This window comes from Plectropomus leopardus, chromosome 3, assembly GCF_026936395.1.
Source record: "Plectropomus leopardus strain MGB_pleo_1.0 chromosome 3, ASM2693639v1, whole genome shotgun sequence".
NCBI lineage: Eukaryota > Metazoa > Chordata > Actinopteri > Perciformes > Serranidae > Plectropomus > Plectropomus leopardus.
Genome location: NC_142178.1, coordinates 17045225 through 17072268, shown reverse-complemented (window position 1 = coordinate 17072268; position 27044 = coordinate 17045225). Strand labels below are relative to the sequence as shown.

Below are 27044 nucleotides of genomic sequence, written 5' to 3'. Positions count from 1 at the left end.
CTCTGTAAACAGCGTAGGCAGCCCCCCCTCTGACAGAGTATCGCTTCCCGGCTGCAGTGACTCATGTTGTCTCATAGTTTCGTGTTGTAATCAGGGTGTGGCTGAGTCCTCATACAGGTGCACCAAAGGACGTTGCTGTTGTCTCTTTACAACGACAAAACGAATGAAAACACGAACATAATACTAAAAGTATGAGCAATATCAGCTGCGTGATCCACTTAAAGGTTTTATTACAATTTAATTGTATTGTGTTATCTACTGTTACATATTTAGAATAGGTCTAACTGTTTTGTCAGTGTCGGCCCAATCAAATTTAAACTTTGCACTTTGTTCTTATGTGCTGGGCTGCTGTGTGTAGATGTATTATATACAAGCCTAGTACATAGTATGTGGTATTATTGGCTATATAGTTTAAAATAGTGTAACTCTATATGCATATGTATAAAAGGTTTTTCATGATGTTTTTACTTTTGTAGTAGGCTGTCATAAACCTATAGCACGGTCCTCTGTGATAAACATTATTATTATTATTATTATTATCATTATTATTATTATTATTATTATTATTATTATTATTATTATTATTATTATTATTAGTTTACAATAATGCAATAACAAAAATTGCCTAAGGCGTTTCTCTATAAGTAAACTTCAGTTTGGTGATTATTTTATTGACTCCAGTTCCCAATAATAAAACACGCAGTCTCGCCTCTCCCAGTGTGCGGAGCTGACTGTGGCAGGGTGGGGTCGGTGTGGAGGGAGGCGGAGTCTGGGCTGAGGTGACGCTTCTTTTACTCATTTTTGTGCAGAGGACTGTTGGCCAGCAGCAGCAGCGGCAGCAGCAGAGAGAGTGGAGTGAAGTGGGGAGAAAATACAGACAATTGTTTCTTCTCGAAGAAAACAACGTTGATCTGGAATAAACTCAGACGCTTCCGTGTGTTTCGACAGGTAAGATAAGATTCACAGCATGTTTGAACGCTGAACTTTCTCCAAATGCTCGTTTTGTCTTTGTCGCCGACGTGTTTGTTTTTAAAAGTGTTTTTCCGTGTAAAAGATCCGTCCTTCTTTCTATTTAAGTGTTTTAGTTCTAGTGGGGCGACGCTTGGTTGCATTTTTTAACATTTTCCCACCTGGATGCAAATCCAATTTTGTATTTTGAGTTCATTTCCGCATGCCACAAGCTGGCAACTGCCTTCTGTGTCGGTGTAATGCGCGAGCTCTTCAGGCCCTAAAAGTTTGCTTTCTTGCAGTGAACAAGTGCTTTTTTTTTTACTGCCCAAAGTGTCAAGTATCAATTCCTGCAAAATTATGACGATGTTTTGGCCCCTGTATCGATCTTTCAACTTGACGTCACTTGTCAATAGAGTCCCACAGCGTCATTTGTGGTGTCCAAGTGTGCGCGCGCGTGTGTATGTGTGTCCGCGTGCGAGAGAGGCAGGTGAAGAGAAAGTGGCTGTTGCCAAACATTTAGCAGATGTAGACAATATGTTTCTATTATAAGACATGAAGTAAGAGGTTACAGAATTGTTGTCAGAGTGATATTCTCACACATAACTCAGCATCTCTATGTTTATGGACGAAGCATTTATCGTTTCAGTTAACTTCTGAATATAATTTTGAACAGAGGCTTAGGCGATTGATTGATTCGCCAATCCATAGTAAATTGATCAGAGCCATTTTTCTTACAACCATTTCATCTTTCAAGTATTTTGAAAGTAAAGTTGCTCAAAAAATGTACTGATTTGTATTGCTCAACTAGTCTGGTATGAAGTTTTAAGTTTATTTTACCTATTTATTTGTCGTCTACAATTACAAGCAAAATATCTTTGGATTCTGTATTAAACATATTCTGTTTCTGTTGGACAAAACAAAAGATGTCACCGGCATCAATGATTCATCAAGAAATTGACTAGCAATTTAATTCAGAATGTCAATGAGGGCTTGGCAATATATTGATGTTTTATCAATATCGTGATGAGAATAGATAACATTTAAGAATTTGGATATCGTAATAATGTAGGTGTTATCGTTTCCAAGTTTCAAAAGCTGTATTACAGTCAAGTAATGTCATTTTCTTAACTTGTGATATTTTTTAGTTTACTTTTTTAGTATTGTTTGCCTTTATGCACTTTTTCATTTTATCAACATAACGATGATTATTTATCAAAAATCACATTTTGTTTTTGTAAAAGCACCAATAGTCAACCCTACGATAACGTTGCAATATAGATATGGCAGTATTTGATCAAAAATATCATGATGTTTGATTGTCTTCCTATCGCTCAGCCCTATTTTCTACTTTTGGTGAGACAAAATAAGTAAGATAAAGATGTCACACGCACAGTTTCCTGACATCTTACGGACCAAAAATTAATCAAGAACTTAATTAGTAGATTCATTCATAATGAAAACAATTGTTTGTTGCAGTCTTTAATTCAGATATCTGAGCTCAGACAGCAGTAAATAATACAATGAGCTAATTGTGCATGGGGGAGTAAGTTCCTGTTCACACACATCTGTAATGTATGACAGTGAATAATGTATCATTTGATCATACTCTTAAAATGAGTTACTGTTGCAGTAGCACCAATCCACTCCCACACAGCTGTTCATACCAGAAGTGATGTCTCCAGGTGTTGCCAAATCTTCCATGATGTCATTATATTAGTTTGCAGATGCTCCAGACTTGACGGGACAGCAGTTTTTTAATCCTGCTTAGTGACCTTCAGGAGCACAAATTTCTTTTATTACATTTCATGAGTAAATCCACAGAAATTGGCGCCCATTTTAAATTACTTTTATCTTATCCGCTTTCTTCTTAAGTCATTTGCAATGTCCCCCCAATGCCAACTTTAATATCTGTTAGAGTCAAATTTGACATGGGTCACATTGGAATTAGAAGTTAAACAGCTTTTCTCTCTCTTGGACCATTAAACACTGGCTCACATTACCTTTTGTCTTGTTCGAATTATCAGTAACACCACCAAAAAGCGCCAAGAAAAGCCCTATACAAGTTTGTCGCATCCAACTTGTTTCTACACTAATGCGTCCAGCTGAGTGTGTTGAATGTGTGTCAGGTTGAATAGAACAGCGTGCCAATGCTTTCTGCCAGTCAGGCCTCCACAGAGCTTGGCCTGGGTCTGTGTCATCAAGCAGTGCAGCAGCAGCAGACAGCACCCTGGTTGGAAAGCTGTTCCTGTCTGCCCTCAGGGAAGAGGGTGGACGGGTGGTGGGACAGCGACAGGAGGGGGGGGGGGACTTACTGTAGATTTCGCAGCTACAGCTGTGGCGGCACGGTGATAATCCCCCCCCCCCTCCTGCTTAATTCCCTGATACTGTCCTACATTAGCAGAGCAAGAGGCCAAGAGATCCTTCAGCATATAAATAGGTCTACACTTTGCAAAGGGGATTACTGTATGGCATATATCCTTACCTCTTTGTTTAGCATCAATGATTTCTTTTTCACTGTCTTCCCTCGTCTCTGTTTTGTACTCGATGGTGCCTTACTGAGTACTTTCCAGGGGCTCAGTTACAGCCACTCAGCGCACACGTCGTACGACCTGCTCTGTGTTTGCATTAGCACCCTGTCTCTGTGTTTTACTGTTCCCATGGAGAGGGGTTACACTGAGAGATAAAGTTTCCCATCAGCTACGGCAGGGCTCTTTGTGGTTGAAGTCAAAGGGAAGGTGGTGTGATAACATCAGAATTCTCCGCAGGTTGAACTTCCACATGGGGCGGGTGATATATCGGTGTGTCACGGCTTGTTGTTGGGATATACTGTATAAAATGTGCACAATGCGGACACTGAGTGTAATTTGTCATGTCATTTGTATTTCAGTAGCCTACAGTATTTTAGAGGTGATTTAAAAATATCGAGATATATATTGTGTATCGAAATATAGCCTAAAGTACCGCAATATTATATTATTTTTAAGCCATATTGCTGAGCTCGTCATTAGATGATACTGTCATTAAAGCCTGTAGGTGCCCATACACCCAGTGTTTCAATATTATCATTTGGCCTATTATCTCTTACAAAACAATGTGGCTTTACTTTCTAGCGCTGGGCAATATGGAGAAAATCAAATAACACTATTTTTTTGTGCCTCAGTATTGATATTCCAGGGATAACTATTGGTGTATTTAGAAATTATTTACACAATGAAATGTTTGATACGTAATCGTCAGTAATGTAGACATACAGACTAAGTAGGTAAATACAAATTAAAAAACAGAACAGTCTGTTAAGTCTGGTAAATTGCGCCACTTTACTGTAATGCAGCCTCTAAAACCCAGAAAAGATCACAGTTACAATATTATGATATACAAAATCTTAGACAGTCTAATCTCATATCAAGATATTGATTTTAATACTGATATTCCTCACACAGCCTTTTTATATCTGTACATTACCATGTATAATTATATTGTATTTGTAATGACCTATATTTCTTTTATTTTTTTCTTCTTCTTCTTACTCTGTATTTTAATTTGTAATTTCTAAAAGCCTCTCATAGACAGGTGTTACAAATTAGCATTTTGCTATAAACACTCAAAGCAGTGCATCTGGGACTTGAGCATGTCTGAATGTTACGGCATCAATGATACTGTATGTCCATGTCAAATAAACAAATAAATAAATAAATATAGTGCTCAGACCTACGTTTGGTAAATCAGGCAGGTGCAGCTAGATTTCCAGAGAAGGGGTTAATTTAATCAAGCCAAAGAATTTTGAGTCCTTTTGTTTAGGATGAATACGGTAATTAAATAATTGGCAGTGTCATCCGAAAACCATTCACGTGAAAGATTTCTGCTGTCACTGACAAAAACTAAAATCAGAAGCTTCTAGCTGAGCATGGTGTAATGCTGAGCAAGTCACGCTGACACTGCCCAGCTGAACCCTACCCATGACAGTCACCAAAATTAATTATTTACCTTCAACAGTTCTCTTAGTCGGATAAAACGAGGACAAGAAAATGTCCCTTACTTAAAATGTCAAAGGCCTAATGGCTGTTTCTGCCCATCACTTGCACTTTAAAGCTGTATGAACGTCTGCCAGATTTCAAAACACTCCTGCGTCAGTCTAACAGCGTGCTGGAAATAGCTGAACCTAACTGTTTTAGTCATGAATACATTATGTTTGATCATTTTTTCATTACTGACTGTGTATCCGAGCAGGGAGGGAGGGAACTGGAATCCAGCACTGACTCAAAAGAGAAAGTTTTCACAGTTGGATGATTTGGCTGATCTGTACTTCTCAGCATAGTGACTCTGATGAGTCCTGGGGTGTCTGTTTTGCTCCTCCTCCTCCCTCCCTGTCCCATAATTACACTTCTTTGCGAGGTTGAGGAAAGTGAGGACAGCAAGGGTGTGGTTGAAACAGAAAACTAATCACCAGGGAAGTTTGCAACATGGAGAGCATCAACATCGCAACAAGGAAGTTAATTTCTCATATCGTCACTGTTGAGTGAAAATCTCATAACTCAGTTTTTCAGTTGTTTGATTTGTTTCGCTGCTTTTGAAGGATATCGTGCTGTTTTGCTTTGAGAGAGTTGTGCAACCCTGAGGCCTGTGCATACTTTATAAAACACTGGATGAACTGAAAAATGCATGGGTGTTTTAGACAATCAAGGCTGCCACTCCTCCTTTTTCATTCCTTCTTTGCAAAAAGTTGACATTTTGGAGGTTTTCATCAAGATAACTGCAGTGTAGGAAACAATTTACTGTTAGAATAAGCCACTTAATTTTTCATGATGCTAGCTTTCACTCTTCAAATATTTAGATTTTATGTGTTTTGGTTGTGGTAATAGAACAAACTGTGAAGTTGAGCCGGTTCCAGCCGAGCGCTGTATTCTTTAGGAGTCCCTTCAGACTTTTGCCCTGCTCTTCAAAGCACCCCCCTCCCACTCCCTCGTGCCTCTAATCTCCCTGAAAAATTAATCATCTGTCACATCGCCTCAGCACTCAGCCGCACACCGATGAGTAGCAGTGGCAGTTCAAGAAAAAAAACTCCCTGTCAGGTCTTTAAACAGGGCTTTGGATGCAGCTTTGGCCACCAAACTTGGCCAGCAAACACATGGAGCCATCTTGATGTGCATTAGACTTTTTGGTTGCATCCAGCAGGGACACTTGAGACCCGGTTTCCTTTTCACTGTGACAGCAGTCAATGGGACAATGCGGCTACTCTTTTCCTCTCTACCCCAAACAAAAGTAACACAGAGGCTCTCTGTGCAGTATCAGAGACTTAGTTCATCCTCTTCCTTCCTACCGTCAACCAAACAACATGGAGACATCCTGTTACTGTAGGTCCAAAAACAAAATCATTCCCCTAAAAACACCGACTTTAAGTAACTGGGCATCACATGTTCAGATTGTTTTTAAGTAAATTGAAATATAGTCATTTGATTCCCCTGTATCTTTATAATCAGAATTTAGAAAAGGATTTATTACCATGTAGATTTTCAGTTCCAAGGGATTTGCTTTGAGTTGTTGTAACATGCAACATACAAACATAATAAGATTTTTTAAAAAAAGAAAGAAAGAAAAGGCAAAGTACTGCAGCATGAATATAGAATAGAAAAAGTACAATAAAATATGGCAAAGAGACTTTTAGTGTGATAACATGACAAATTTGTATAAAATAGCTGTTTCCGAATAAGGTGCACAGTTTTGTGCAGAAAAATAAAGCAGTGCATGTGCAGAAGTTCACAGTAGAGCAAGTATGTGCAAGATGATGTATTTATGATGTATGGTTCTTCTGATATGAATGACAATCTTTGGACATCTTTGGTCTGTCCCTCCCACAGTGTCTGATATGCACTGGACAGTTTTGTGAACTTTGTTGTGGGCCTTTCAAATTAGGGATTATTGTCACACCCTTTTTTACTCATTCCCTCCTTCTTTATCGGCTCTGTGGAATCTGATCCCGCTCTGCACTCAGGCGCCTCCTCTGAGACAGCTCACATTTCCTTTGATTCACAGCGAGATCCTACTACTGGGAATAAACAGCCACACCAGTTTGCAGCCACCATACTGCATCCACTGGCTTAATTCAAGTCATTACAGTAGCTGCAGTGAATCAACTGACAGATCTAGGGTCATTATCCCTTCTGCTGCTTATTTTATTCATTCATTTGTGTTGTTGGGAATGTTTCCAGCTCAGGCAAGGAAGAGGAGCGCGCTGTGCTGCATCTGTCACATTTAGATGGATTCAGTTTGTGTGTTGCAAACCAGCAGTATCTCGTTGTCTGTACTTTCTCCGTGGGTTCTTGGCACACTTGCGTTGTTATGATCTGGATTTCATCAACTGTCTGTTAGATTCAGTTGACAAATCCCGTACTTAAAATGCAGACTTGAAGCTGCGTTCTTCCTTTTAGCGCATGACGTGATACAGCCCACAGTAGTTTTTCATCATAGTTTTGCGTCTTCAGTACGCAGGAATGGTTATGAAAGCTCAGCTTCTCCTGATAAACTTCCCCTCTCTGACCAGACACAGCCCAGCAGCTGGTGAGTCAGATAATGTTGACCATCACTTCCTGTCACCCACCACAATAAATCCATTAGCCGTGCACCGCTTCACATCCTCTCTTATTGATTTATAACAAACAGCGATCCAGTTAGCCCCTGCTGCCTCCATTACAGTGTCATAACAGCTATTGTTGGGTGGTTGGGGGATAAGGGATGCATGGTTTGGGGACCAGGAAGGTCGGTGGGGGTGTTAAGCTGTATCCCATTGGGACAGTTGAACCCCAACTCTGCAGAGACGGGATGCAGTGAGCATAACTGTCTACTCTGGAGGCTCAGCTGGCAGCACTGGCCATTTACTGTGTCAGGAGGATTGGGAGTGCAGGTTGTTGTGTTAAAGTCATATGGGAAATGGTAAATAGTAAGAGGAGTGTGTGTTGCATGTCAGGGGATGTATATGTGAAAGGGTGTGTGCGTGTGGGGGCAGCCTATATGATGTCAAATAGCTGATCTGTGCAGATGGTGCAGTAAGCTTTACAGATGTGTGGTAATCTGCTTTATTTGCATGTCAGCCTAAACATGACATTAGCAGGCCTGTTAGATTTCACTGACCACCAGATGAGTTCAAGTTTTGAAAAACGAAGCCAGAATGTTCCAACAACCATGACACTGTGAGATTCCTGTAAACAAAATGTAAATGTTTTTTTAGGGTGTTTTACAGTAAAAGATCGACATTTGTCCTGCCAAGAGTTCAGTGAGAACATTGAAACCATTCTCGTGTCTGTACGCTAAATATGAAACTGGCTGTATAAAATAATTGGCACATCTTCCGTCATTTCACCCACTGGTTTTGTAGACTCTTGTTTTGAAGCACCGAGTTTGGCATTTTAGCCATTGCCATCTTAGATTTTTGGAGCCAGAAGTGAAAATATGGACGAAAGAGTGGAGATAACCCAAACACTAGCTGCTAGCTTGGCTAGCACGATGAATTTATTTATGGTTAAGTATGATAACAGTAATGCTCATTTTTGCCAGCAAAAAAAAAAACAGACTTAGAACCATTAAAGCAAATGTACTTTCTGCATAAACAACATACAAATCTTTGGAGCATCTTATAGTATCTTTCAACTAAACTCTAGACTTTTTTTAGGCTCCACAAATGTTAGAACTTAAAATGTTAACTGAAACTGAACTCAACTAAAAAAAACACTGAAATAGCAACAGCTACGGCTACGCCTTTACTCTGTGAATCTGGGCCCATGGAATGGTTGTGTTACCTAACCAATGCTCTCACTGCGGCAGCACCTTGTCAACGGCCGCACCCACCTGTCACTTAAAGCAGCCACACCCTTAATTATGCATAATTTCAAGCCTTAATAGCTAACATGTGAGTTATATGAAAATTAACCCCCAAACAGTTGTCGTTAATTAACAAAACTGTTTCTATTACTGTGAGATAAAGATGTTTTTCTTCAGTGAAGTTGGCCATTTCAGCATGAGGTTATTTGGGGATTGACTCACTTCTGGAGCCAGTCAGATTATGTGCAGGACTATTTACTATTGTTTTATCATTTTAGTTTTCGTATGGAACAAACAGGATTTAATGTGTTGGTTAGTGAGATTTAGAGGTGCTGAAAGGTTTATTTTGTTATCACTGGCCAGGGCCAGGGTACCTTATTCTGCTCTTTATGCTAAGCTAAGCTAACTAGCTTGGCGTCATATTTAACTGAGAGTTGAAAAGACTGATGCCAGACTGATGTCTAATTCTTGGCATTCAGGCGAGAAAGCGTATTTCACAAAATGTCAAACTATTCCTATAAACTTGACATTAATTTGTGAGCTTCATCTTCTCAAGTAGGCATGTAGCTAAAATCCCAGCAGAGTGCACAGCAAAAAGCCTGGCAATGTTATTTACACTCCCTGCCTGCCAAACAGACACGAGGGTAAATAACAAATCACTGCAAACTCTGAAATGTATGTTAGGAGCCACTCTGGAATATGACCAGAGTACATCTTCAGCCCCCTGGGCCTCTTCCCTGACCTGATTCACTCCTGCTGTGCTGCAAAGAGGAGCTTAGGCCAGCGATGGCCAAGTCTGAAAATGCTTTTCGGTTTGATACTGAGTTTGTAACTGCATAACTTAATAATTATTGGGATGATATACTGAGGAGAATGAAAACATCAGAATTTACAGTTTATTCCCTCTAGCTATTAGGTGTATTCAGCCTCGCCCAGTTCACTCATACACCCACATGCACTCTGCTGCCACACCCTTATAGAGAGCCTGTCACTGCTGGGGAGACACTCCCTGTCTGACATGCCTGTGGGGGAGCCAGGAGAGTCAACCTGTTCTCATGATTGAGAGCCGTTACTCATGCATTGTCACAGTAACCTTATCTTCATAATATGTTAGTTTCAGCAATGTTGGTGAGTCAGTGAGAAGTTTAGTGTGAAAAAGTGCGCACAAGATTTACGTGGGGACACAGGACAGATTGAATGCACTATGCTAGTGAGGAATGTCACACCAGCATTTCAACATCGGGTGCTTGTGGTATCCATCTCTGCTTTTCTGATGCAACTGGCAGCTTTCACTGATACACATTCCTGGTTTTACTGTGCAGTTTTTTTGTTTGTTTTTTTTAGGAAGGAGCTCCCTAAAATCATCCACAGAGGCTGTTGCTCAATAAGATAGCAGGAAGGGATGGGTGTAAGACGTGGTTCACTGAGTAAAAAGTGTGGCTTCCTTGTTAATACGTGTTTATGTGGGTGGATGGATAGTGGTGGTAAAGATGATGATGGAGCATGGTACAGTGAGAGCGAAAGGATGCATCATTCATTAACTGGAAGAGAGCAAAGTCCAGTCAGAAGTACACAATATGACCAGCAGTTTTTAGTCAGCACTGAACAACAGGGACGGGCCCCACAGATAAGCTTTGATACTCAGTCTTACTCTCACCATAATGTGCAACAATAGAAAAGTTTTTGCTCAGCTTTAGTTTGTACTTTGCTGTATAGTATTTTAAATCAAAACTTTCATTTTCTTAGTGTTTCTTGGCTGGCACTACAGTCGTGGGCATTGTGGGGAGGGAAAATAAACAACAAAATTATGAGAAAACCCAAGAGGGAACAGCGCTTATCTGCAAACAAGTGAGCATAGCTTCAAACATCAGATGGGTCAGCGGATAAAGCCCCCACTGTGCCTGACCAGAGTTTCGGTTACCTAGGCGATACGCGGGGCGTGTCGCAACATTGCAACAGTTGGCTGAACCCGGTGCCTCACCCAGGAAAACAAAGACTACACAAACACTGACCCTGATTTACAGAGAACAGGAAAGTTCTGTGCGGACATGGTGTACAAGTTGTAGTTTTGCATGAAACCAAAATTCACTTAAGCTTTGTTTTATATCAGCTGCATCTGTGCCCTCAGCTGTAAATCAATAAAAATGTCTTTTGTTGTTTTTCTTAAAGCCTTTGTAAGATGCAGAACTTAAATCTAGAGTGTGTCTGTTTTTTTGTTTTTTTTTGCTTTATTGATGAATGAATAGATAACCAGTAGCTGCATGAAGTCTTGACAAACAAGCTCTCATGCTTGTGTTTAAAAAGAGGCCACACCTTTAGTTAGAATTTTAGGAATACAAGGTGACTGCAAGCATAGTTTCTGTCTTATGAGAAGGTGCATTAACTGTAAGATAGCATGTGGCTGCAAGCACAGACAGTCCTCTGGGGCCTGGTCCTGCAGGATCTTGTGCCAGACTATAGCTGAAACTCGCTGCGCTGCTGCTTCCAGTGAAGGTGAGAGTGATACAGAGAAACATGTTGGGACCTTACGAGAACAGCAGGCACAGGTGAACATATTTTCAGCGAATGCATATCGATAGTAACACATACAAGACAAAAAGAAACAACCGGGGACCTGCACGTGAGTGACTAGCTAGAGAAACCTAATGAGGAACATGCACTGCACACGCTATTGTCAGCTTTTTTCATTCCAGTTTGTATGAAGGGAAAAAAAACCCTGCAGAAGCTACGACTACACACCCGTAAACACGCACAGTATGAAGCCTGGGGGAGAAAAAGTGGGCTGGGTCGGCTGAGGGAATAACACGACACATCCTTATGCAAAGCCAGAGGGCAAAAACGACGAGGGAGTGGCGTTTTACATCAGCTCAAGTGTGAGGCACACAGACAAAGCAGTTCATCTTTGGACAAATTCCTTTCCTCCAAACCCATAAATCAATTCTGATTACAGTACTCACTACACTCTAAAGTTGTGCAAGTGTGAATGTCTGTGAATTTGAATATAAGCAGAGGTAAAAGTGGTAATTTTGTATCTTATGTTGTGCCAACACAGCCGCTTGGGATTAATGCTTTTAGCCTGGACTTGTTTTATTAGTAGTAAAGACATAAGATAAATGTAGTTGCTTAATGCATGGGATCGTGTTAGCAGTTATATAAAAGGTTTTCAAGGATGGCAATCTCTTCCATTTTTTTGGTCTATTTAAGTCTTTGTTTCTTGATTTTGCTTTGTGTAGAGCCTCCCCAGTGTCCTCAGTGTAGTGCCTGCAGAAATAAGCAAACACATTCTTACATCTATAATGCAACCCTGCAATGTGCTCTGCAAAGAATCCTGTCAGTCACAGTCAAACATCTGAAAACATTTGTAACCAGCACAGTGAATGCATTGTACTGCTGGTCATATGTTGCTTGCAGTGGCCGGCATTTATTAGGAATGCTGATTTTTTTTTTTTTTAATGGAGCTGGTTTTTGTGGTGGGTGACATTCTGGCTGCAGAGACAGATCTAGAGCATCCATGCATGCACACTGACAATGAGAGGATATTTTGGGTCCTCATAGACTTTTTTGATTTAAGGCAAAATAAAGACTCAAACATAGACTAGATCTTCCTAGACTTAAGAAGGATAGTCTTTGTTTAAGTCTTTAGTTTAAGTTTGCAAATTAGACGATGAAATGAAGATATTGTGTGCAAAGGAACCTGGCCGTCAAAAAAAGTTACAAGTAGCAACAGTTCATTTTTATTAGATTTAATATTTGAGATATAGTCCCATATTTGTGACAGGAAGTAACATGCTTTTGCATTGTCCCCATAAACATTTTCAAAAAGTCTTGTCTTGCCTCAGAGGTGTACGCAGTTAATGGATATGAAAGTATGGCTCCAATTTACAACTATTCTCAATACGGTCTAATCTGCTGATTATTTTCACAATTACTCAATTCATCATTTAGTCAATGAAGTTTAAAAAAACAGTGAAAAATGCTCATCACAATTTTCCAGAACACAAAGTGACATCTTTAATGTGCTTCTTTTGCCCAATCAACAGTCCAAAAACCCAAAGACTCGTCACTATCACAAATGACAAACAAAAGTAGCAAATTCTCACATTTATGAAGCTGGAACCAACAACTGTTTGTAACTTTTGTTTGAAAAATAAATGAAACTATTGTATTGTTAAAATAGCACGAAAGTCGTGCGCATTTTCTTTCAACCAAGCATTGCAGCTCTACATGAAAATTTAAGCACAGTACAGTAAGATGTCTGCGAGGACTGAATACCAGAGTAAATGTAGCAAGAAGAGAGATTTTAGGTCAAACTTGCACCAACAAGTAGCATGCCAGTTACTCAATCTCCAGCACTGTTACAATAAAACACTAAAATCTTTCTCCAGATGTCAGATTATGTATAACAAGACCCAGAAAGGAAGGAGGTGTTATAGATTGTGAATAAATATTAGTAAATCGTGCAATAAGTCAAACAAAAGTAAAAGCAGGCGTGTTCTAGGAGGTTTAGTGTGTAATAATGAGTATGCTCTGTGTCTGCGCACAGTCTCACACGGTGGAGGAGAAACCTGACTAACAGGTTCCTGATTGCCATGCGTCAGCAGCAAGCTGCTCCCACGGCTGTATGGGCGGAGGCCCAGGGTTAAAGGTCACTTGGGCTGACTAGCATTCCTGACTTACAGCTGTCTCTCTGCCCTCCTCTCCCATGAGCCTCTGCTGCTGCTCTTGTGTTGTCATTTTCAGGGCAGGGTGCACATCCAGGAGGAGTGAAGAGGGGTCATCTTGTGAGCTGTCATACTCTGGTTGCATATAAAAACTGAGTGACAGTCTTGTGTGAGGGAGCAGAGACCTCACTGGAATAATAATTCTTTAATTGAAATGGAGGCAGGCGTGTGGTGAAGTTTATCATCATCATCATCATCATCATCATCATCATCATCATCATTATAACAGAGGGAATTTTGGAAATCCTGACTTTGTCTTTTTTTGTGTGTTTTTTAGGTCTGCTCCATCGTTGTTTTGATAACGGGAGGCAAGGATGGCAATGCAAAGTAAGTAAAAAGATATTTAATTGGGACATTCCCCTTGGGCTAATGAGTTTAAATCCATATTTCACTTGAACAACTTGCCATTTATTTTCCAGAACTGGTTACACGGTGATTTCCAGGAGTTTAGGAGTAAAATGTTCCTCATGTGTAGAAAAAAATATCTGTTGATTTTTTTTATAAACCAAAATGTCTGTTAAGAATAGCTACAGTTTGAGCCTTATGTGAGGTCTAATTTCAACAAAAGACAAATATCTCTATGTGTACATGTACGCTCAGGAAAATAACCATAAGCCTTAGAGACCGGTAGATTCACTTCTGCTTCTTTATTTGTTTGTATCACAGAAAAATTTCAGAATGAGGTTACAGCAGCAAAGAATCAAAATCGAAAAACCTCTTCCTGCATTTTTGAAAACTTTAAATTTTTAGTGATGTTTCATGTGTGCATTTTCATGTTCACTTTTGTCTTCATCACCCCATTCAACAGTTCCTGTAGAGAACTCTGTTGAACCTTTTGATCATGACCTTTCATACTTCCAACTATTGTTTTCGTGTCACTTCCTGAATACATTCAGCAATTAAAGGTTACTTCTGTAAAGGTTTCCTCTATAAGGTTAAAAAAACTGCTTCACTTTGGAGAGAAAAAAAATTGGAAAACACAAAATAAATCCAGAACACAATAAATCCAAATGTTGGTTGATATTGGACCGAATTATACTGACGTGGTACAACCCCTAAATATTTTTTTTAAAACCCTCCATCCATGTTCATAAAACTTTATTTTGACTTTGGACCCACATTTCCTGTCTTGGTGCTTGGCAGTGGGTGAGGTCGACGGCATAGTGAAGGTGGCACAGTGGTCGGAGGCGGGGTACAATTTAGACTCAGGCATCCAATCTGGAGCCCCCACGGTCAGAGAAGAGGATGGCGAGTTCATCTCCAAACACTACACCATGACCACCACTGTCACAACGGAACAGCCTGGTAAGGCAACAAGCAAGGGACAAACCAGCCGACATGCACATATACTATATACTTTGCCTTCATTACATGTGACCTGTCATCATCTCACTTCTCGATAGAGGTGGACAGCACCCTAACTAGAGCTATGCGGGTGCGGCAAGCAATGTTCCCAGAGGCAGGCAACATCATCCTGTCCTCCACCCAGACAGACCCGTCCCAGATGACCAGCGTTCAGCGGCTGGCCGAACCCTCCCAGATGCTCAAGACAGCCATCATCCATCTGATCAACTACCAGGATGACGCTGAGTTGGCCACACGTGCCATTCCTGAGCTCACCAAACTGCTCAACGATGAAGACCAGGTGATGAACGCAGCCGTGCCTCCCTGGTCAAATTTTCTTTTACTGAATACATCAGTTAGGGTCTTAAGAGATAATTTAGTCAACTTAAATGTATGACTTTTGCGCTTCATGATGAAAAGCAAACTGTCCCATTTTGGGAATATGTATATCAAATTATTCCTCGATTTTGAAAATCCAACTAAAAGTCATTTATCAAGAAAAAATGCCACAGCCTGATACCAGCTTTTCGAAGTTGTTGCTTTTCATTTTAAACAGAATATTTTGAAAGCCGCCACATTTTAGATTAGACACACTAATATAGAAGTCGCACTGAAACCAGGTGGAGTCACTTTCAAGTTTATTTTGCTCATATAAAAATTCTTATTTCTCCCCCATCATTTCTCATAAGGTGGTGGTCAGCAAGGCAGCACAGATTGTCAACCAGCTTACACGCAAGGAGGCGTCGCGGCGTGCGCTTATGCAGTCCCCTCAGATGGTGGCAGCGGTGGTGCGGGCGATGCAGAATACTGGCGACATGGAGACAGCACGGGCAACAGCCAGCATCCTCCACAACCTGTCCCACCAGAGAGAGGGCCTGCTCTCCATCTTTAAGTCTGGAGGCATCCCTGCTCTGGTCCGCATGCTCAGGTATGTCTGGACGAAGAGAAAGAGAGATAATGGACTGAGGAAGTTATTAGAATTTAGTCACTTATGACTTTGATCCTCATTGTTGTCCTTGTTGTTTGTATATGTTGCAAAAATGTCCTCTTTCTCATAGTGTAAGTATGAAAGAGAAAATGTGACCCAAAACACTGAAGTCGTTTTAGACCTTTTGGCACTGTCATTTTAAGGCTCATTTTGCTGTTTTGGGGTCTTGCTTATCAAATCCTATTTGAAATTTGTCAAACACAGACAGCGTTAAGACATGTTTAGGTATTTTACAGTGCAGTTCAGTTGAAACCTGCGTTGTTCCTAACACAACTAGTACTTTCTCTGGAATGTGTTGACCAGAGTTTACAGTTGTCTTTCTTGTTCTTCATTCAGACCAAAAGGGATGTAAAAATTTTGTTTATCTATTATTACTCATCATTTCAATTTTAAATTTTTAAATGTCAATAAGACATTTTTAATAGCTTTACATTTTCATGATTTTAATAAAAATTAGACATCTTTAATTTTCATTTTTATTGATTATAACACATATTTAAAAGCAAGGAATTTTCATTTTATCATTGATAAAAAGACATATTTAATAGCATTTAATTGTCTTTTTTCATTTATAACGCCTTTAATAGCATTTCATTTTCATTCTCATGATATTAAGACTTATTTAACAGCATTTAATTTTCATTTTTTAATAAAAGTAAGACATATTTAATAGAATTTGATTTTCATTTTTTTGATCATTTTCATTTTTTCAATAAGACATTTAATAGCATTTCATTTTCAAATTTTTAATTAGAAAATTAAAACTAAAATTTCAGTTTATATTGATAATGAGATATCTTTAATAGCCTGTCATATTTAGTTTTTAATAATTAATATAACAATAAGTTAACAATTAAAGGTTAACTGGTGACTCTAAATTGATAGTAGGTATGAGCATTAGTGGTCTTCTGTTTTTATTCAGCCCTGTGACATTTGGGCAGCTTGTCCAGAGCGCAGGACAAGCTTGAATATTCTACCTGTATAAGCAGGAGTATAGTGATTTTTATTTACAGCAGCGCACCTATTTTGCGCATGCATGCATGTTTGAGCATGGTTAAGATGTGGCTCACTTTGGAGGTTATGTAAACACTGTTCACACAGTGGAAAGTTTACATGCATTAATGAGATAAATGACAAAGTGTCATTCTGGTGTGCTTTGCAGCACTAAACCTTTGTGTTTATAAGGGCTAGGTGGCAATAAATGGAAAAGACGCACTAACTGTGCAAAGAAACATCGGAAACTCAGCTGCTGCGACATCTTGCAATGGTATCTTGCGATTAGCCTCCCAATGCGATGACTACAGCCAGCTAGCCAGCTAGCTGGCCTCCATATATTTCTTTAACTGTTAAAAAAAATTAGATCAATGACAGATTGAAATATTCAGTTAACTCAACCTCTGGTTATGACTGGCTTTATGGAGAAAGTGGGAGATCGCAGACTCAAGTAGAGATATATGAGGCAGGTGGAATATGTTAGGTCCAATGAAAAACACTTAAAATCACTCCGTACATTTCAAGTGTTATGTCGTCTAACAGAGAAGACATTATTGGAACTGGACATACCATTTGTTTGTGATACACACTTATCATGCCTGTTCTTGTCCCTCAGCTCTCCCATGGAGTCTGTGCTCTTCTATGCCATCACCACGCTCCACAACCTGCTGCTGCACCAGGAAGGAGCCAAGATGGCCGTGCGTCTGGCTGACGGCCTGCAGAAGATGGTTCCCCTGCTGAAGAAGACCAATCCTAAGTTCCTGGCCATCACCACAGACTGTCTGCAGTTGCTGTCCTATGGCAACCAGGAGAGCAAGGTGTGTGTGTGTGTGTGCGTGCGTGCGTGCGTGCGTTTTATTGTCAGTGCATGTAACATAACGGCTGGAGCACTGCAAAGCAGGTATTGTAATCTGAGATTGCTCAAGTTGCTGTGCTTGTGCGTACATGTGTTTTGTTTTGGGTGTGGCATGTGAACAGAGTTGTTCAGGTCCTGGCACAGTGAGGGCACGGGTGTGGTTGTTTGCTGAGTCATGAAAATGATGGATTAACTGGCGTTCATGTGCCTGGACAGGTTATAGCTTTGTAAGATCTCAACAAAAGAAGACAGAAGGCTGATTTATTGGTCATTTTTTAAACAATGTTTAAAAAAATGAAATTACATTTATCCCTGATCCTGCTACATCTTTGGAGTTGAAGGTTGAGTTGATTAAAATCAGCAGCTACTATGCAGATTCCATCTGGTTGCTTGGTGATGTCGCTGCTGATGGCATTGTTCAATTCCTGCAGTAATCCTGAGTGTTAAAAAAAATGAAAGTTATCTTTACACCAAATGCAAATCATATGTTCACACAGTGCCTCTCTCTCACAGCTGATCATCCTGTCCAACGGGGGTCCTGAGGGTCTAGTTCACATCATGAGAAACTACAACTATGAGAAGCTGCTGTGGACCACAAGCCGTGTGCTCAAAGTCCTCTCTGTGTGTCCCAGCAACAAACCCGCCATTGTAGAGGCTGGTATGTGATATATTTTTTCTGTGTGAGTGCACACTGTGTGTGTCTGTGTGTACAAGGTAGTAGAACAGGTGTGTCAACTTTTTGCTGCCTGAACTGTGGCTAATGGTTGCTTGTCAACCTCAACGCTCCTTGACAGCAGAATTAATGAGAAAGTACTGAGAGCTGAGTGATCTAACTTCTCTGTTCTCGTGTAGGTGGGATGCAGGCTCTGGGGAAACACCTCACAGGCTCCAGCCAGCGTCTGATGCAGAACTGTCTGTGGACGCTCAGAAACTTGTCTGATGCTGCCACCAAGGAGGTCTGTGTCCACACCATAGACTGTATATAAATATGGACGACGCGTTCCCATGATGCTAAAGTGAAGCCAAAATATACTGGATACGGCCGCTGCCATTTGTGCTGTTAAAGTCATTCAGAACCAGAGTCTGAACTGTAGCAATCTCCGTAGCGTCAAGTTTCCTGTCCATAAACCCGTCCAAACCATCATGAGCAGTGCCACTGAACACGAGGGCAGCACAGTGTCAATCATGTTGTGAAATCCCCTTTCTATAATATAAAAAAAGTAATTAAAACCAAACTTATCAAAAAAAAAACAACAAACACTTAAACATACAGCAGCATGATAAGAACTACCTCAAATGACAGCAACCACCTTTTGGAAAAATTTATATGACGTGTACTTTGAGTATTTACTTTGGCCCTTGTCGAGTCACTAACATGGAGGGGGCAGGCTTTATGATTTATACTGCAGCCAGCCACCAGGGGGAAACGGAGATGTTTTGGTTTTTACTTTTCTGGGAGCTGTCACGCTGTCCATCTTTTTATACAGTCTGTGATCCACACTCACTTTAACTTTTTTCTTCTCCTCTGACTGAAAATCTTAATTTGTGAATTTCTCATAATCCAGCACTTGAGGAACTCTCTGAAATCTCTCTCTTCCTGTTTCCAGGAGGGTATGGACAGCCTTCTGCAGATGCTGGTGGGCCTGCTCAGCTCAGAGGACCTCAACATGCTCACCTGCTCTACCGGCATCCTGTCAAACCTCACTTGCAACAATGCCTACAACAAAACTCTGGTCACCCAGAGCAATGGCGTAGAGGCGCTGATCCACGCCATATTGCGTGCCGGCGAAAAGGAGGATGTGACCGAGCCTGCCATTTGTGCTCTGCGCCACCTGACATCACGCCACCAGCAGGCTGAGGTGGCACAGAATGCTGTGAGGAAACATTACGGCATCCCCCCCATCGTCAAGCTGCTTAACCAACCCCACTACTGGCCTGTCATCAAGGTAAAGAGGAGGGGGGGATAGGTTAGGCTCAAAAAATGGTCAATAAGACATACTTAAAACATATGAAATTGGAAATAATTTAAATATTTGCTTATGTTTCCATGCAGTTTTCCCCTTTGCAAAGAATGATATCCAACCAATCTTTGAAATCATATTTGAACATCATTCTCAAGCTTAAAATCTTCTCACTGACCCTTATTTGGTCTAGATAGATGAAATGAATATTTTCCTATTAGGATGTGGATTTATGAAAGTCAGTGGTTTGAGGGAACGTAGGCTAAGGACATTGTAACAAACATAGTGAGGAGTTAATGGGTTTATCCAAAGAGAGAGACTGGGGAAAATGGGGAGACAGATGGACAGAGGGGACGGCAGGTCCGGCATAAGGCCAGAGCCTCAATCAGCCTGAAAGAGCATGAAATGCATATGACAGCAGGCACAGTGTGTTACACAAGGCCAGGCTGTAGGGAGAAAAACTGTTCATTTTAACTGTTTTATTTTTTCAATTTACACAAGGTTGAAGTTCAGTTGTCGTTTGTCAGCCTTGTTTTTGTTGCTGACTGATAACAGTGAACAGTATCATGACCATGTCTTTTTCCCTTTTCCCTGCCTGAAGGCTGTAGTCGGCCTGATCCGCAACCTGGCCCTGTGCCCAGAGAACCAGGCCCCTCTGAGGGATGCCGGAGTCATCTCCCGTCTGGTCACCCTGCTGAGCAGAGCCCACCAGGACGCCCAGAAACAATCTTCATCCAACCAGCAGACATACCAGGTTCTTGAGGGGCTTGTTTGAAAGGATGCTTATTGTCACTTTTTAACTAGACTGCAGAAATTAGTAGTGGTAAAATATATCGTTGTGTAACATTTCTTCTTTTCACCCTGCTCCTTAGGATGGAGTGAGGATGGAGGAGATCGTCGAGGGTTCCACAGGAGCTCTGCACATCCTGGCAAGAGATCCTGTCAATAGAGCAGAGATTGCCAACATGCAGCCCATTCCTCTGTTTGTTCAGGTACCCGAGGAAACTCACGCTCCCACGCTTCCTCATTTTGATAATTAACTTCCCTGTGATTGTTTGTTTTAATAATTTCCTTACTCACCCTCTCCAGCTCCTCTACTCTCCAGTGGACAACGTGAAGCGTGTGGCGGCGGGGGTCCTGTGCGAGCTGGCCCTGGACAAACAGTCAGCTGAGCTCATCGACGCTGAGGGAGCGTCGGCGCCGCTGATGGACCTGCTGCACTCCAACAACGAGGGCATTGGTAGGACACCCAGATTATGCACTGCAATAAACTTACTGTAATGTAGCGTTTAGTCTTAGGTGGAAAGGAACAAAGTCAATTCACTCAAGTGCTGTACTTACTGTAAGTGCAGTTTCCAGATACTTCACTCCACATGATCACGTTTGCTCTTTTACTCCACTGCATTTCAGAATGACATACTGATGGTAGACTGTATCAAAATCATGTAGTCCAATCATAAAATATAGTGCAGTGTTGGAGTTTAAAGGTCCAGTCTCCAAATTATTCTTCCTCTCAAAAATAAATAGACCCTGATTTAAACCGGTAAAAACACTACATTAAGCAGCAGAGATCACATAGACGTAGGATCCATGTTTTGCTATCATGATCAAGTTTGGAAATTATTAAAATGAAGTAGCGCTGACTAAAACCAACTAATACTCGTGTGACAAAATTGTCCAGTTATCATGCATTTGGTACTTTTTTGCAATATTGATTGAACATCATACACCAAGCAAAATCATCATACAAAAGGTATTATTGTACATAGAGTAACGCTGTTCTCGGTTAACTCTCATCTAACTCTTGAGAAAACGTGTTTATCAAACTATTCCTTTACGTAAAGTCCTTTGGTGGTATTCCCTCATCACACTGCTTGTTGGTCACAACAAGTGAAAATGTTCAAAATGTGTTTTTATTTAATATGTATATCATGTTTAAATCATGTGAGCTACATAGGTGCTTTAAAAGATGTGTCTTATATAAAATTCACATGTGAAAGTACCATGGTTGAATTTGACAAACCTCACTAACCGAAGCATACAGAGATACTGCATATGTTAATGCAACACAAGATGCTGTTAGTATTTTATAATTGATGCTGTGAGTGCTCTGTATCTATAATGCATCAGGGAGTACTATAAAAGAAAATAGAAAATAAGTCACTCATGCAGTGATTGGCAAGTGCACTTAAAGTATTACTTTTCTCAAAAACTTTAACATATGGTGCAGTCTAGACTAAAATGTGGTCTTGGATCTGTTTCCCCTTTCAATACACCCACGTTGTCACACATTATTATTATATAAAGGAGTGTAAGGTTTACATACATTACTGACAGCGTCCTGATTCTGATCCCCTCAGCTACTTACGCTGCAGCTGTTCTTTTCCGCATCTCCGAGGATAAGACCTCAGACTACAAGAAGCGAGTGTCTGTGGAGCTCACACACTCTCTGTTCAAAAATGACCCCGCCGCCTGGGAGATGGTGAGTGTCTGGCGCCCTCCACTGCCAGGACATTGTGACAATTCATCATTTATGTAGACATTTTTTAAAGTACCCTCAACTCTCGAGTCTCGGCTCCTTTGATTTTTGCTGATTAAAGTTTTCAGTGACATTTTGTGAAGCTTTTAAGAAACTGGTTCTTTAACATTGGAAGTTCAGGATAATGTACATCCTATTATTATTGTGGAATAAAGCCCAATTGGGAAATGCAGCACCCTGACAGCAGCAGGGTCTTAAATTTTAAAAAGGGGTTTATCAAGTAATAACCCACTTGTGTTTATTATACTGCTTATTACGCATCAACTTGCTAAAGAAATCAACTGTATAATTGATGAAATCAGAATCAAGTTTTCTGCAAAGCTGTGAAATAATCTTTAATAACACTTTAAGGACTATTAATAAACTGTCTGTATATAGGTGTTGACTTTATCTGACCTTTGTCCTCTCGTGACCTCTGCAGGCCCACAACAGTGTCCCTATGGATGGACCTTTTCAAGATGGTGAGTAACTATGTCTGAAATGTGCACATGCAGCACATTCCCCATCACTGGGTCACTCCACCGCAGGGAGCGACCGCTCTGTTAAAATGCTGTAATCTGCTAACAGGTTTCCTCCCTGCTGCAGCCTACAGATTCCATTTCCAATCATTATTTGGTAGCAAAATAAATAGTTTTTCTTGTTTAAAAAAAGTACACTGTGGTTATTCCAAACCCAAGCAGCAAAAGCCTAGCCTGCATTGGTTTTTAGTCATCTTAATTCCTTTCATACCCTCTTCAAATAAATCACAAATTTGACATTTTTTTCACATGTATTTCTTGTGGTCAAGTCACATTATACTGTTCTTTCTTTCATTCACTTCTGGTCACTTCCTTTTCTTTGTTCTCTACATCACTATATATTCCTCACTGCCAAGTCCAGAAAATTTTCATTCCTGCTGTTTCATTATCTGTGTTTGTATCTGTCTCTTAATCCCCGTCCTTCACTTTTTTCCTTGTATGGCCTTGGTATTTCTGTCTTCTCTCAGAGCAGAGAGACTCTGCTTTTTCTCTTTGTATGATTACTGTGTTCCAAAAATGTGCCTGAAATGTTAAATTATTTTTTTTACTAGCTTGTACAATTCTCTGTGCTGCTGTTGCCACTATCAACAGCAGTAACTAAAGTAATGGACAAGGGAAAATGATAAGTAATCTGTTGATCCAGTGTGTAACAGGTAAAAAAAAAAAATAAAATGTTGTCTTCTCTTGCAGAGATGGATGCTTATCCGAGCTATCCAGTACAGTATGCAGCTGACGTTCCCATGGACTTCCAAGATGAATTCCAAGGCAGCATGCCTTACGATAGACAATTAAATGACTTTTAACGGTCAGTACATACAAACCTCTGCCAATCAGGATTTATTGTCAAAAATTAAAATCCCCTAAAAACTTGGTCTTAAATCTCCCATTTTTTCAATATCATTCACTATTGATGACTAAATTAGATGTATTTTATAAACTAGAACATAAGAAGGTATTATTTATTCATAATAAATACACTTAGGAACAATGAGGACATGATGCAAGATACAACAGTGCTGATTTTTTCGCTCTTAAAGATAACAAAAGTTCAAAAGTTCAGTCAAGAGGAGTTAGTTCTTAGGTCCTGTGTGTCGGCCAATAACAGATTTTATGTACACACCAAAGTGCAGGATGACTCATCTACATTTTTATTGTATTCTGGGAAATGACTAATTTCAGATACAATTAAGAATACCTAAAACAACATTTTTGGTCATTTTTGGGCCAGATACTGGTGTATATATGAGGTCAGTGCAAAACATGTGATTAAAAAAATAAGTTAATCAAACATCTATTTTTGATTTATGGTAACTTTAAAGTTTTATGGGGTTTTTTTCTTCAATATAATAACTGGTGATCTTGTGAAATGAGCTCTGTGGGTTTCCTTTTTTCTCATCATGTTGTTTTCCCTTTTCTTAAAGACCCAGAGAAAAAAGGAAGGTGGAAAAGGAAGCAGAGGGGGTGAAATGGGACGTCCAAGGACAAAGAAGAGAATATAGTTGTCAGTAGAGATTATTCCCTCTGCTCCCAGCCTAATGTAATATATGCAATTATCACTGAGTACGGGACTCATAATCTTAATAGGGCTCAACTTTGTTTTATAGCCTAATTTTGCTGATTATAACGATGATGATGCTTGTAGGTTTCTGTTAGAAAACCTTTTAAGAGTGTGCGTGCGTGCATGTGAGTGTGTCCATGAGTGTGTCAGTGTGTGTTTTATGCTTTTGGGTGGGTATTCTATGCCAAAGAGATTTTATTTTGTGATGATAATCGTGTAGCTTCTTCTTCTTTTCTTTTTTTTTGTTAAAGAAATAATAAGAGAATAATAGTTGAAAACACTGCCAGAGGTGGCTCAATGTGCACACTGCACCTGCTCACCACTCTGTTTCTTTCTTAACGCCTTTGTAACAGACACTGCTGTCTACGCTGTAGTTTTGACACTATATACTGTCAACTTTCTCCCTCTATGACCCAACATTTAAGAGTCAGTGAAGAGAGTTCACACAGGCTCCTTGTTTCTCATGGCACTAATTCAGTAGGAGTGAACAAATTAGGACAAACGGAGGTCTTTGACAGACCTGTTAGAGGGCAGGGTAGGGCTGCCCCCGCTCCTGTATGCCATCTGCTGTAGGTGAACAAGATGGTTGTTTGTTTTTAGAAATTGTTTCTCATCTTTTATGAGTTACTTACTGGGAAAGCTTCACATTATCCAGCATTACCATAACATCAACAATTAAATCTTTCGTTAAGAACTGAATTTAAAGGAAATATCCTGTGTGACTTTATGAGAGCGACAGTAACAATATGGTTTGCAGATGTTTTTAACAGATTGAGCGATTTATTAGTTAACACGTGATGGTTTAGGCGGGGATGGCCCTACAGCTGGAGCAAACTACTGACAGGGAAATTTGTCTTTCTACTTAAAAAGAGTTTTTACTGAAATTTTGTTTAATAAAAATAAAAGATATATTAAACATATTATGGCCTCCATGTTTGCAGTTATTTATCTATTTTCCAATTCATTACAAAAATTCTGAAGGGCATAACTACACCCGTCATGAAAATGCACATTTTTTATGTGTTTGTTGTTTGGGATCTATCCCATAATAATAACTTCTGGCTTGCTTGGCATCCAGTATTACTCATCATTTATCAGTTTGATTCTGTGTCTGATGTGTTAATCGTGTATAGTACACTGTCTATGCAATATATTTTTAAACCCTTAGAGACTAGGCCATACTTATGAAATATATTGGGGTCGACATGTCCTCCCTATATTCATTTATGGTGAAAATGTCCCCCTTAATATATTGATAAATATATAAATAAACAGAAATGAACCATGCTTCAACAGGCAACCACACACTGTTGTCTGAGATAATTTTTTGCAAATGTAATCATTACCATAAATGGATCCAACAATCTTATTGATTGTTACATGTATTATTACTACTAATTTTACAGCATTTCTGTGGGTGGTTTGTGCAAATGGTGTTGCTGTATCCCAGCAGATGCTGTTGTTAGACTGCTGTAGGTACAATCAATATCAAACACTGTATTGTTCATCTAATTGATTACTTTCTAGTGTGTTAGAATGTAATATGAATGTTAAATAGGCCTCATCACTTTTGACTGTAAGAGTTTAATGTAACGTGGCTGTCATAAAACTTGAATTTAGAATGTCAAAGGATAATATTTCATGGAGATGTCATAAAAACTAATTAAAATTGATAGTATAGTATAGTATACCATAAAAATGTCATTAGAAAGTCAAAGTCTAGTATATTGTTAAAAGTTCATTGTATTGTATATCATTAAGAATTAGACTTTTAAAATCATATATTGATAGGCTTATGTAAAAAAACAAAAACAAAAAAAAAAAAAACCTCCAATTAAATCCAGTCCAAGTTACCACCTAACAGTAGCATAACAAACAAAGTCACATGAGGAGAAGGTACAAGGTACAAGGTAGATTTATTTGTGAAATTTGACTCTAAATGCTGCTACATCTTTTTGGTGAGTAAGGAGGAGTTGAGTAGCCTCACAGCCTGGGGAAAGAAGCTGCTCTGTAGTCCGGCTCTGTAGTCCGGCTCTGTAGTCCGGCTCTGTAGTCCGGTTTTTTAGGATACTTCAGTATCTTTTTCCAGATGGCAGCAGGGTGAACAGATTGTGGCTGCTGTCTCTCAGAGAAGAGACCTCACTTCACCGGGGTCACTGATGCTCTCATATTTTGAACAACATAATATTTTATGATTTTTTTTGTCATGTTTTGGGCGAAATATTATACTATGACTTTTTTATGCGATTTTGGATGACATACCATAGTATGATGTTTTTGTCATATTCTGGACGACATAATATACTATCAATTTTTTGTGCTATTTTGGAGGACATACTTTAGTATGACATTTTAATTTGGAACTTTATTGTCATATTTTGGATGAATTACTATACCAATGTTTCTCAAATAGTAATAGGTGAACCCCTGGCGGTATGCGGAGGTGCTCCAGGAGCTACATGACATTTTTAAACAAAATATTTAAAAAACTTCACTGCCAAATGGCAAATGTCCAATTTGACAAGTCCCAAAAGCAGCTGAAGACACTTCAAAACAGCATAAAATAGCAGGCTGAGACACGCCATAGCATTTACAAGTGCAAAAATGGTCAAAAACACCATAATTTCGCATGTCAAAAAAATGACAAAAAAAGCAAGGCTATAGTATGGCAAAAATGGTGAAAATGTCAAAATTTGACATGTCCCAAAACAGTTGAAAACACCTCAAAACAGCATAAAATAGCGTGCTGAGACACGCCATTGCATTTAAAAGTGCAAAAATGGTCAAAAACACCATAATTTGG

General features: G+C 39.7%; 1 protein-coding gene across 1 annotated transcript; it reads left to right on the top strand.

The window, feature by feature from the left end:
* Window positions 1–791: 791 nt before the first annotated feature.
* On the top strand, window positions 792–25161 carry jupa (junction plakoglobin a). Its single transcript, XM_042484647.2, has 16 exons — window positions 792–948; window positions 13762–13811; window positions 14628–14789; window positions 14888–15129; window positions 15518–15756; window positions 17426–17627; window positions 18179–18323; window positions 18518–18621; window positions 19273–19611; window positions 20228–20380; window positions 20499–20618; window positions 20716–20866; window positions 21987–22108; window positions 22587–22626; window positions 23374–23488; window positions 24105–25161. The coding sequence occupies exons 2-15, from the start codon at window positions 13799–13801 to the stop codon at window positions 23484–23486; spliced, it is 2145 nt and encodes a 714-aa protein (XP_042340581.1). The 5' UTR covers window positions 792–948; window positions 13762–13798; the 3' UTR covers window positions 23487–23488; window positions 24105–25161.
* Window positions 25162–27044: the final 1883 nt, after the last annotated feature.